Here is a 12,361-nt window from a genome sequence, read left to right as displayed (position 1 = left end):
AATATTTTTTAACATTGTTTACATAATTAATAGGGATGCATACCCTTGTGGATCTCTGATTAGGGTGAGGAAGGTAAGGTATAACAGAAGGTGGGTAAGAAAAATGTTTCCTTTTTTTTTTTTTTTTCCTCACAGGGAAGAGGGAGAGGAGGCCACGTTTCTTGATGTCGAACTACATCAGTACCCGGTGACGAGGGACAGTCATTTCATGACACCTTAGGGATCTTAGTGTGGGGAAGAGTGTTTCTAGGGTGTTACTAGAGTGGTTTTGATGGTTCTGAGAAGTTTGTTAGCTTCATTGCTCCACGGTTGAGAACATCTTTCCAAGGTCTACTGGTTGACAAAGTCCACCTTAGTGCATGCACAGACCCAGGAACATGCTGCATAGCTTGGCCGGGAGAATTGCCCAGCCTGACTGCTCTCCATGCTCTGACAAGGCAGTTGACATCATCTGCTGGCCTAGATGAGCAGGCTGTCCTGTGCCCCGTGTGCATCTGGGCATGCTGTCCACTGCTCAGGCATCAGCAGCTGAGGAGGCCTAGTCCTGATAAATGCACTGCAAGGTCAGGGCACATATCCTGTGATTTTCTGGGGTGGCCAGAATCTGAGTCCAGCATTCCAGTTGGAGAATCCCTCAGGAAACGTTGCCTAAGGTACTTTGGACTCGATTCTTGTGTGAGCCAGCCAGTGTAGGCTTAGGTTCAGTCTGTCACTTGCACCAGCCACTGCATATACTGGTGGATTCATCTGGCTGGTCTGTTCTGTCCCAGCCCCATAGCTCATGCAAACTGACAAGTGCTATGACCCAGTCCAGCCAGCCTGCCACAGACCCAGCCCAGGTGCTGGCTACATGTTGCAGCTCAGCCTAGGTTAGCCCTACCCCAGTCCCAGCTCTCATACTCACTTATAGTAAGAGGTTCATCATGGGAGTTCCTAGAACCTTTCCTAATCAGCCTGTTCTTATCCTGGGTTTTGTGCATACCAGCAGATGCTGCAGCCCAGTCTTGTATGGTCTACCCCCAGCAGGTGCAGCAACCTAGCACAGCCTATACACTAGCCCTTCCTACTCCCAACCCTTCCGTTATGTGAATTGCTGAGTATTGCAGTCCAGCCAGGCCAAGCCTGTACTACATTCTGGTTCTCACTCATGCCAGTATGTGTTGGGTCCACCCCCAGGCCCAGCTCACATGTATGCCAATTGGTGCTGCAGCCCAGCCTGGTCTGGCATGCTCCCAAAACTAGCTTTTTTTTTTTTTGAGCATACTTTTAATTTCTTGAAGCATTATTTTAAATATTCAAATGCATACTTACATTCACAGTAAAATCTGTGTCTCATCAATTTTTAAATTTAATTTTGTTTTATGACACAGTTTGGTAGACTCTAGAATTCCAGTCTCTCCCCATGCCCTCCCCTCATGTTGGATTCCTCCCTGTTGTTGCAGTAGTACAGTTCAAATCCAGTCATGATTCCTTCATTGCAAGCATGTGCCATGTATACAGTCCAGCATCTTATTGTCCAGATAAATTCAACAGTTTCTTGGGGAGACCATCTCTGGTCTGGAAGTAGAGCTGGCAGAATATCATCCCGTCCCATGAAAAGCCACAACATAGCATCAACAACAATTTACAACATTATGGAGTTAATTGACATGGTATTGAGTGACCAATATCCAGCACTAGCTCTTACGATCACAAGCAGGAGCTTTGGCCTAGCGGGGTAGTTCCCCAGGTTCCCCTACTAAATCCGCTCTCAGCAACAAGATCTCACGTGTGCCAGTGGACAGTGGATGTTGCATCCAAGACTGTGGTGGCCGGCCCCCAGGCTTGGCACTCACCGGTGAGTGCTACAGCCTAGCTCAGCCAGGTCCACCCCCAGACATGATTCTCATGGGAACTAGTGGGTGCTATAGCCTAGCCTAGTCTGTCCCACACGCATGCTGGATCTCACAAGCACAGCGGGTGCCTGACCCCAGACCCAGGCCACATGCATGCACGTGGGTGCTACAGACTTGCCCAGTCTTGTCCACCTGCAACCCCAGCTCTTGGCACTCACCAGGGGGAACTGCTGCCCAGCAGGGGTGTCCTCAGAGTTTCCCTACCAGGCAATTTTCTATCATTCGGTCTTGGGCATGCTGGTGGGTGCTTGGACCCAGTCTGACATGGCCTGCCCACAGTCTCAGCCTAACCCAGAACAGCCTGTCCCCAGATCTGGCCCACACAAATGCTGTGTAGTGTTACGGCCTGGCCTAGCCCACCCTAGCCCCAGCCCTTTTGCTCTCCGGCAGGACCTGTGACCAGGAAGAGGAGTTCCCCAAGGTGCCCTTCCAGGCCTTCCCCCAGCTTGAATTTCACACATGCTAGCTAGGGCAGCAACCCTGCTTGAAATGGTCTGCCCTCAGTCTTAGCCTTTGCATGTGCCAACAGGTGCTACAGCCTGGCCCAGCCTGGCCCAGCCCGGCCTTGGTTCCCACCAGTGTCAGGTGGTTTCCTGTCAGGTGAGTTCTGTGATCCAGCCTGGCTTGGTCCATCACTACCACCAGCTTTCCATGTAAACTTGCGGGTCCCATAGAAGTGCATCCACAATTGCCCTACGGAATCTGCTCCCAAGATCTAGTTCTCTGAGTTTCCGGTGGGTGCTGCGGCCTAGCTTGACGTGGTCCACCCCCCTGACACTCAACCAGCCCTAGCTTTTGCATCTGGCAGCAGGTGGTGGGCGATGGTTTCCCAGGTGGGCAGGTACCTTGGCCTTACCCAGTATGCCCTCCAGTTTCCACCCCCTCTAAGTGCGAGTGCAGTGCCTAAGCTCCTGGAAGACATCAGAAGTCATTCCTTCCCTGTCTAACATGCCCTCCTCTGCTTCCACTCCAATACATCTGCAGATCCCCATTCCCTAGGCAGTATGTAGCCCCCTTGCCTTGTGGCCTGAGATGGCATGTCTCACCCTGGCAATTCCCTGCCTTCCCTACATATCTTTAAAAAATAAGGTATAGGCAGGTATGTTGGCACATTGGTATAGTTAACACAGATTTGGTATTAGCCAGGCCCAGAGTGCATGCCAGCTACAGGCTGCTTTTCTCCTGACCACAGAACTCTCCTGACAGTGTAACATTTGCCTAGGTATAAAACAACCTAGGCAGTTGCCTACGGCTGGGGAAAGTATATTTTTTAAAGAATATTTTTTGCTTACTTTAAGATTTATTTTATTCAAAAGGTAGATTTTAAAGATTTACTTTTTTAAAAACAAGGCAGATTTACAGAGAAAAGGGTAGAGAGAGATTTCATCCACTGGTTCCTTCCCCAAATGGATGCAATAGCTAGAGCCGGGCCAGTCTGAACCCAGGAGCCAGGAGCTTCTTCCATGTCTCCCACATGGGTGCAGAAGCCCAAGGACTTGACCTATCCCCTGCTGCCCTCCCAAAGCATAAGCAATGAGCTAGATGGAAAGTGGAGCAGTCAGGACACAAACCAGCACCATATGGGATGCCAGAACTAACAGGTGGAAAATTAGCCTGTTGAGCCTCTGCACTGGCCCTTGAAAGTAGATTAGAGAGAGAGAGAGATCTTTCGTCTGCTGGTTTACTTCCCCAAATGGACACCATGGCTGGAGTAGTCTGAAGCCAGAAACCTGGGTATTCTTCAAGGTCTCTCACATGGTGCAGGGTTCTAAGGATTTGGGCCATGTTTTGCTGCTTTGCCAGGCACATTAACAGGGAGTTAGAAAAGAAATGAAGCAGCTGGGACCCAAACTGTCACCCATATGGGATACCAGCGTTGCAGGTGGAGGTTTAACCTACCGCATCATGGCACCGACCCTGATATGTTTATTTGAAAGGCAATGTTACAAATAAAAGAGGAGAGAGAGAGAGACATTTTCATTTAGTGGTTCACTCCCCAGAAGGTTGCGACTGCCAAGATTGGTTTGGGCTGAAGCCAGGAGCCAGGAGCTTTTTCTGGGTCTTCCGTGTAGGAGAGCCATCGCAGGTGGATGCTTAGCCTATCACACCACAATGCTGACCCTAAAAGTAAATACTTTCTATGATCCAGTGAACCTAAAATTTGCCCGTGGTTTAGTCACATAGCAAAAAAATTCTGAGTGTTGTTTATTCATATTGAATATTTCTTGAACGCTGGTTTGTTCCAGCTGTTCCACCTCTTATCCAGCTCCCTGCTTAATGTGCTTAGCAAAGCAGCAGAAGATAGCCTATGTTCTTGGGCCCCAGCACCCACAAGGGAGGTAGGGAAGAAATCCTGCCTGTGACCTGGCCCACCCTGGCCCGTTGCGCCTCCTTGGGGAGTGAACTAGAAGACAGAGGCCTCTCTATCTTCCTCTCTCTATAACTGTGCCTTTCAGATAAGTAAAATCTGTATTTTTTAATCACCATAAAATTTCAGGAATTGTGTCATTTTGGGTGGAAATGATCTGCCTTTTGCTGATTGGACTCATCTGTGTCTTTGGTTACATGTGCTAACAGCCATATGGAAATTTCTGAAACTGTGCCTTTATTTCTGTCACACAGTTGTGTAGTTCATCAGAATTTGTGATTATGTTGAGGTCAGCAGAGCATGCGCCATGTCATGTTCCATTCTAAAAAGGCAAGAAAGGCATTTCAGTGAACCGACTAGGAGAGGTTCTGCCCTGTAACTTTCCTGAACAGACCTGGAGGTGGAGAGAGATCACCAGCACTAAACACCCAAAATGTCAGCCTCGGGCGACCGTGTTGCCTTAGTTCTTCTTTTTAATGGTCATTTTGTTTATTTGAAAAGGCAGAGAGTGAGCTAGCAAGAGAGGGGAGAGAATAAAAGTAAAAGAGAGATCATTGTCCTACTGGTGGCTCGTTCCCTAGGGGCCTGGCCAAGCTGAGCCCAGAACTCCGGATATTCCACAGAGTGGTGGAGCTCAGGATTTGTCAGCAGGAAATTGGATCAGAAGCATGGATGCTATGACATAAACTGGCATTCTGATAATGTTTTTGGCCAACCCAAGCAACACACTAATTTGCTGCACCAAGGGCCTGTCCTGTTGAGTTCTTTGTGACAAATATTTTTTATCAGGATCACTTTCTTACTTAAAGCCACTTTATAGGAAGACTTTGTTAATTTATTGGGAAATGAATGGGCTCTTCTAGTAGACCTCAGGAACAGATGGGCTCTTTTAAAATGATAGCATTGAAAACGCAGAAGTTAACTTTCACCGCGTTATTGAAACGCCCATTCGTTTTGCAAAACACTGAGCTGAACTTCTGGCTTTTTGTGCAAATTGCCCTTTTTTCCTGGTATGCAAGTACTTCTCTGATGTTTTGAAAATGTAATATGTAAATACTGTTTCAGATGTTACCTTCAATTTTGCATCATCTTACGGTGAAATCCATCCCTCCATAAATTCAAACTAATGAATTTATTATCGGTTGAATGAACATGATAATCTCAAGTCTTAGTAAGGCTCAAAACTGTCAAATGAAACTCTCTCAGTGTTATCCTGGCAGTTTCCAATTTAGGAAAGTTGTTAAATTGAGGAGTGCATTGCCCCAGATGTCACAGAAATGATGCAAACAGAATAGCTTCCCTGCAGTCCCCTCCCACCAGCTCCTGGAAGTGGAAATGGAGGAGTGGTCTAAGGAAGGCATAGCAGCGTGCCTGATGAGAACTCAGGACTCTGCTCGTATGTGTAAGAATCTGACTACTCAGGCTGGATCACTTCTGAGGTTCCTTGAAGCTCTCATGTCATGCAGTTGGGATTTTCTGGTTTTCAGGTCTGTATCGAGGCGAGGGTGTGTAGGTTTTCCGGTCTGCTATACTCATGATCTTTTCCTTACTCACCGGTTGAACTTGGGCAACACAGATGAGCTGCACACTCTCCCAGGCAGGTTCTCTTTCTTTTTTCTCCCCCAACCCCTCTGCCTTTTAGATTTAGGAGCCAGAGGGAGGCAGGAAGGAAGAGACACAGAGAACTCCTCAGATCCACAGGGGTTGGGGCTGGATGGAAACCAGGAGGTGGGAACTTCATCCAGATTTCTCATGTAGGTGACAAGGACCAAGCTGCTTGCAGCATCACTGCTGCTTCGCAGAGGTCTGCATTGGCACGTGGCTGGAGTTAGGAGCTCAAGCTGCGAATCGAACCTAATGCATCAGCGTGCACTCCTCAAGCAGGCTAAACACCCACCCTGCAAACATTTTCAGTGTTCTTATAGGAAAGCATTTTTCAGGCATATGAAGCGACTCCTGTGCTGTTTTAATAAGTCATCCCTGAAACAGTCCATTGTTTTCTGTTACCGTCATTTCCCTCTCCCAGCCCTGAAGCCGGCCTTTTTCCCCAGTGTGTCCTGATGCGGCTGAGGGAGAATGGGCTTAGTTGTGCTTTTGCAAACTGGGGTTCTCCTCCCCCTGGTGCACAGAGCTGGAACATGCATGAGTTTTTGAAGTTCCTGTAATACCAGTTCACCTGCACAGGGCTCTTCCTCTCCCACCCACCTGGTAGGTTTATAACAGTCCCTCCCTCTACGTGTAAGTCACAACTCCCAGTGGCAGTATGTTCACTCACTTGCTCCGTATCAGAATTCTCACCTACCTTCTCCCAAGAATGATCCTGTGTAAAACTATAAATGCTTTTCTTGCAATTGTGTTTACCTTACACAGACAACCTACTGAGGATGTAGGTCTGTCTGCTCCCTAGGAGTTACTCTGTCCGGTGCTTTGTCTTGGTAACCTTCCTTCCCTCCCTCCGTATCTTCCATATGCAGCAGAAAGGGGTGCTTAGAGGCAGGCTGTGACCTTGAGTGGGGCCTGGCCAACAGGTTTTCAGTTAAAGAAATTATCACTTCATTAAATTGAGTATAATTCATTTACTCAAGTCATTAATAATGTAAACATTTGTATAAAAATAAAATATAGAACTTACAACCGTATAATACATTTATATAATAATGAATATTAACCATAAGCCATAAAAAAACTCATTAACCTCACTCTATATATGCCTGTATGGGCTTTGTGCTTATATGTTATTTTTAACTCACAGAATGCAAGATCTCTTACTTTTTTAACCTGAATTTCAGTTCATGTTTCTTACTGGGACCATCATCTGATGAGAAATTATGTTTTTTTTTTTAAAGATTTATTTATTTTATCATAAAGTCAGATATACAGAGAGGAGGAGAGACAGAGAGGAAGTTCCTCCATCCGATGATTCACTCCCCAAGTGAGCCGCAACGGGCCGATGCGCGCTGATCCGATGCCGGGACCAGGAACCTCTTCCGGGTCTCCCACGCGGGTGCAGGGTCCCAAAGCTTTGGGCCGTCCTCGACTGCTTTCCCAGGCCACAAGCAGGGAGCTGGATGGGAAGTGGAGCTGCCAGGATTAGAACCAGCGCCCATATGGGATCCCGGGGTGTTCAAGGCGAGGACTTTAGCTGCTAGGCCATGCCGCCGGGCCCAAACCCGTTTTTTTACAAATCATTTTTGTGGTGTTATTTTAAGAATTGGGAAGCTTACAAAAGCTATTTTTTCATTTTTATTGTGTCGTTATAGGTATGATGTATGTAAAGTTTAGTTAAGCATTGAAAAAACCACAGGCAGTGGTATTGAGCCTGATGGTTAGGGGTACAAGTTAAAACACCCGTGTCCGTGTGATATCCCTGTCCAGCTCCTAGCTAACATAGGCCTGGCAGGCAGCAGCGAGGGCTCGAGTAACTGAGTTCCTGACACTTGCACGAGAGGCCTTGGTTTTGTTTCTGGCTCCGGTTTTCACCTTGCTGCAGACAATTAGGGGGTGAACCAGCACATGAAGTATTCTTTACCCACACCCCCATCCTGCTCCAATCCTCCACTCACCCTCACAATCTCTGATATTTAAAAAAAAAAAAAAATTGGCCAGGACCAAAGCCAAGAGCGGAAAGCTTCTTCTAGGTCTCCCACATGGGTGCAGGTGCTCAAGCACTGGCCTCCGCTGCTTTCCCAGGTCTGTTAGCGGGGAGCTGGATTGGAAATGGAGCAGCCAGGACTCAGCTGGCGCCTGTATGGGATGTCAGCATCTCGGCTTTACTTGCTATAGCACAGCCAGTCTCACTTTAAAGTCTATCTAAAAAGCAAGATTTTAAAAGTGATTCCGTAATGTTGACTTTGCATGTCATTTGCATAAATGTTTTAACACTTATTCTGCTTAAGGATGTTCTTCCATTGTTTTCTTTATTTAATGTTTTCTCGTGGGCCTATTTACTAGAATGACCAAATATTCTGGAAAGTCCCACTTACAGATTTAAGTTTGGTTAGGTAGATAGATACAGTGAAATTGTGGGCAATATATATATATAAGTATATATTATATATAGTATATATATATAGTATATAATGTAATATATAAAGGTTCAAAATTATTTAGTATTCATTTAAAAAATCCTCTGAAAGTAACGTTTTGTATTTTTCTTTCAGGTAAATTGGGATATTCACAATGTACAGAAACAGAGGTAAGATAAATGCTTGGATATTTATTTATTCAAAAAGCAGCTTTGCATTTCTTTTAAATTGAGAGTTGAACTATTGGTCTTCTGATAAGCATGTATAGAGAGTAGGTGTATAGCGACTGTAGTTAGGAAGAGTAAAATGTAAAGGAAAATGGTAATCTTTGTGCTTGCCTGTGAGGATGTGTTGTAAAGAATAGCTCAATCGTACTTTTAACAGTTTTCTTGTGTTATTTGTGGAATTAAAGTAAGCTTAGCTCCGGAGCCCTAAGCATTAGCAAGTTTCACTTGTCTTATAATCCAATCTTGTGGATCCAGAAGAAAGGATCTTTTAAAAATGCTGGACTCTTGTAGAGATAGATATGTTAGTACCTGAGAAACGGGGGCTTAGAGGCAGTATTCTGGGAAGGTTAAGAATGAATGTCATGCTTTGTGATTTATACAGGTTCGTTTTCTTATTGGTGGAAATGACTTCATTCAAAATCTTGAGTAGCAGTGGCATCCTTCTTGGATTTGGGGTGCTCGTGGTAATGCCCAACTAAAGATAGAAGAAATTATATTTTTAATTTAAATAATACATGTACAAGTTGCTGTAGGTTTTAGTAAGTTTCAGTTGTTGCTTTAAGTAAGATGAAGACTTCCTTAGAGATTGTGTATCCAAGAAATAAAAAATAATTTACTTCTTGTTAGATTCAGTTTGTTTTTGCATTTTCTATTTAACCTTGAAAATTAAGGTAGTTTAAAAAAAATTAGTTGTAAAACTAAAAAATAACTTAATATTTTTATATTGCTAGAACTTGTGTATTACATATTTACCTTTCAACATATAAAGGAATGGGAATGCAAACATATTCATTTTAACTCTGGTCTCTGGGTGTGAGTCATTCCAGCTGCTCAGTGTTGAGAGAGACAAACAAGCAGACTGACAGACACTGACCAAGTCCAAGTTGGAGAAGTGGTCTTTGATGGGAGAGCCAGTGCTGGAGCAGTGCATGTCAGAACCAGGGCTGGCTGGAATACCCATGTCAGAACCACCAGAGTATTCACCTCTTTGCTTTTCTTGTCTTGGGACTGTACTGTGGATTGGCCCAGGCTGCGTGGCTGGCTGTGTGTGGCTGGCTGTAGTGGCTTCTGCACTGTCACTGAGCCTGACTTTACAGAGTGTTGCAAAAACTTAAAGCAGTATTACCCTTGACACAGTATCTGTTTGTTATTTTATAAGGGTGAAATGTATCCCTCTCCCCTTTGAAAAGTAAATCAACTTCTAGTATGGATACATTATAGCCCACATGAATAAAAGATGACCTCAGGAAGAGTTAAGTATAAAGAAATTATAAAACGAAAAATGTTTGGGAGTGACTGACCTAGGGCCTGGATGACAGAGGTCCCTTTTCCTGAGATTAAAGTTGTAGTCCAAGATGGGAAACCGGGGTCGTAAAGTCCACAGTGGGCTTGTATGTGGGGAATCCTGCCCTGGAGGACTCAATTACAAGAGCCATGCTTCCCTGCCTCCCAGGTTATACACAAGTAGGAAGCTAGGACTTGAGCCAGGCGCTCCAAATGAGAATGCAGGCATCGGGAATGGACCAAACAAACACTCCCCAGCCCGGGCTTTCTGAGTGGGTTGTGCCGGTGCGCAGCCCAGAGCGTCCTCTCTATCTCGCTTCTCTGCCTCCATGTCCTCGCCAGGGCTGTCACACTAGCAAGGAAGAGCATTTAGCATGAAGCCTGGCTTAATGAATGCAGCCGGCTGTCTCAGATTTGGAAGGGTAAGGTTACTGGAAGGAGAAGGAAGATGCTACTTCATAAGCAAGACTAGACCTGCCTGGGAAAATAAAATCCTCTCAGCTTCCTGGGGCTTTACTTTATAAAAATAAACTAAAATGATGAATCTAGAGAAAGGAGACTGTGTGTATGCTTTTAATTACTTAGGATCTTTTACCTCACAATTAAATTTTAATTATTTAATATTGCTTACATGGTTAAGAGGGATGCATACCCTCACTAGGATGGGGAGAGGAAGATACTGAAAAAGGTGGATAGGAAAAATGTTTCCTTTTTTTTTCTCCTGTGCCTGCAGGGGAGGAGGAAGAGGGGGCCACTTCTTGCCATGGAACTACATCAGCACCCAGGGATGAGGGATGGTCATTTCATGATGCCTTGGGGATCTTGGTGTGGGGAAGAGTGTTTCCAGGGTGTTATAGGAATGGTTTTGATGGTTCTGAGAAGTTGTTGGCTTCATTGCTCCAGGGTTGAGAACATCTTTCCAAGGTCTACTGGTTGACCAAGTCCACCTTAGTGCATGCACAGACCCAGGAACATGCTGCATAGCTTGGCCGGGAGAATTGCCCAGCCTGACTGCTCTCCATGCTCTGACAAGGCAGTTGACATCATCTGCTGGCCTAGATGAGCAGGCTGTCCTGTGCCCCGTGTGCATCTGGGCATGCTGTCCACTGCTCAGGCATCAGCAGCTGAGGAGGCCTTATCCTGATAAATGCCCTGCAAGGTCAGGGCACACATCCTGTGATTTTCTGGGGTGGCCAGAATCTGAGTCCAGCATTCCAGTTGGAGAATCCCCCAGGAAATATTACCTGAGGTGACTTTGGACTTGATTCTTTTTTTTTTTTTTTTTAAGATTTTATTATTATTGGAAAGCCGGATATACAGTGAGGAGGAGAGACAAAGAGGAAGATCTTCCGTCCGATGATTCACTCCCCAAGTGAGCCGCAATGGCCAGTACACGCCAATCCGATGCCGAGAACCAGGAACCTCTTCCGGGTCTCCCACGCGGGTGCAGGGTCCCAATGCATTGGGCTGTCCTCGACTGCTTTCCCAGGCCACAAGCAGGGAGCTGGATGGGAAGTGGAGCTGCTGGGATTAGAACCGGCGCCCATATGGGATCCCGGGGTGTTCAAGGCGAGGACTTTAGCCACTAGGCCACGCCGCCGGGCCCATGGACTTGATTCTTGTGTGAGCCAACCAGCGCGGGGTTAGGTTCAATCTGTCACCTGCGCTCATATGTGAGTTCCATGGTCCAGACTAGCTCAACCCACCACCACTCTCCATGTTCTCCACGAAATCTAGAGTGTGCTGCAGTCCCACAGGTGCAAGCCCACGGGTCTCCTAGGGATTCTGCTGCCAGATCCTGTTCTCTCGCATTCTGGTGGGTGCTGTGGCCCAGCCTGATGTGACCCCACCCCCTGTTCCGTCTCTCATGAGTGGATACTGCAGCCTAGCCCAGCATGATATGCCCCCTAGCCCCAGCTTTTGCAGGAGCCAGCAGACAGCAGGGGATGGTATTTAGCCCAGCGTAGGTCTTATGCGTGAGTGGATGCCTAGGCCTGATCAGACACGCCCCCTGGCTTCCCCTTCTAAACTGCTCCATTTCAGCTCCCTTGCCTACTTGTGAGTGTGTTGACCTGTCTGTGGAAGACCCTAGAAGTCATTTCTTCCCTGTCAAGCCTGCCTCCTCTGCTCCCAACCCAATAGCTCCCCAAGCCCCTTCCCTGGGCGGGCAGTCTCCCTCGTCCCACCTGGGAGCTGGGATGGTATATCCCTTCCCAGAATTCCCTTCCTTCCCCACATACTTTAAGGAAAATGAAAAAAAAAAAAGTAAGAATAAAGAGTCAGTTTCCTAGGCCGGCACACTAGAATAGGTCACACAAATTTGGCATTAATCAGGCCAAGGATGCCTGCCAGCTACTAACTGCTATTCTATCAGTGCTGTAACACGTGCCTGGATACCAGGCAACCTAGGCAGTTGCCTACAGCCTTATATTATTTTTTTCTTTAAAGATTTATTTTTACTGCAAAGTCAGATATAACAGAGGAGGAGAGACAGAGAGAGAGAGAGAGACACAGATCTTCTGTCGATTCACTCCAAAGCGGCTGCAATGGCCAGAGCTGAGC

At 46.3% G+C, this 12,361-nt stretch overlaps 1 protein-coding gene across 3 annotated transcripts in view; it reads left to right on the top strand.

Moving 5' to 3' along the window:
• The window catches only part of SPIRE1 (spire type actin nucleation factor 1), a 156,090-nt gene that overhangs the window by 18,331 nt on the left and 125,398 nt on the right, over positions 1-12,361 (top strand). For all 3 annotated transcript variants that reach the window (XR_009247400.1, XM_058679056.1, XM_058679055.1), the window contains exon 2: positions 8,424-8,458. Coding sequence is in view for 2 of the 3 variants with exons in the window: in XM_058679056.1 (XP_058535039.1) it covers positions 8,424-8,458 (35 nt within the window). In the remaining variant the exon portion in view is untranslated. The remainder of the gene's footprint in view (positions 1-8,423; positions 8,459-12,361) is intronic.

Source organism: Ochotona princeps, chromosome 21 (assembly GCF_030435755.1).
Source record: "Ochotona princeps isolate mOchPri1 chromosome 21, mOchPri1.hap1, whole genome shotgun sequence".
In the NCBI taxonomy this organism is placed as follows: Eukaryota; Metazoa; Chordata; class Mammalia; order Lagomorpha; family Ochotonidae; genus Ochotona; species Ochotona princeps.
This window is presented reverse-complemented; position numbering and strand designations above follow the sequence as displayed.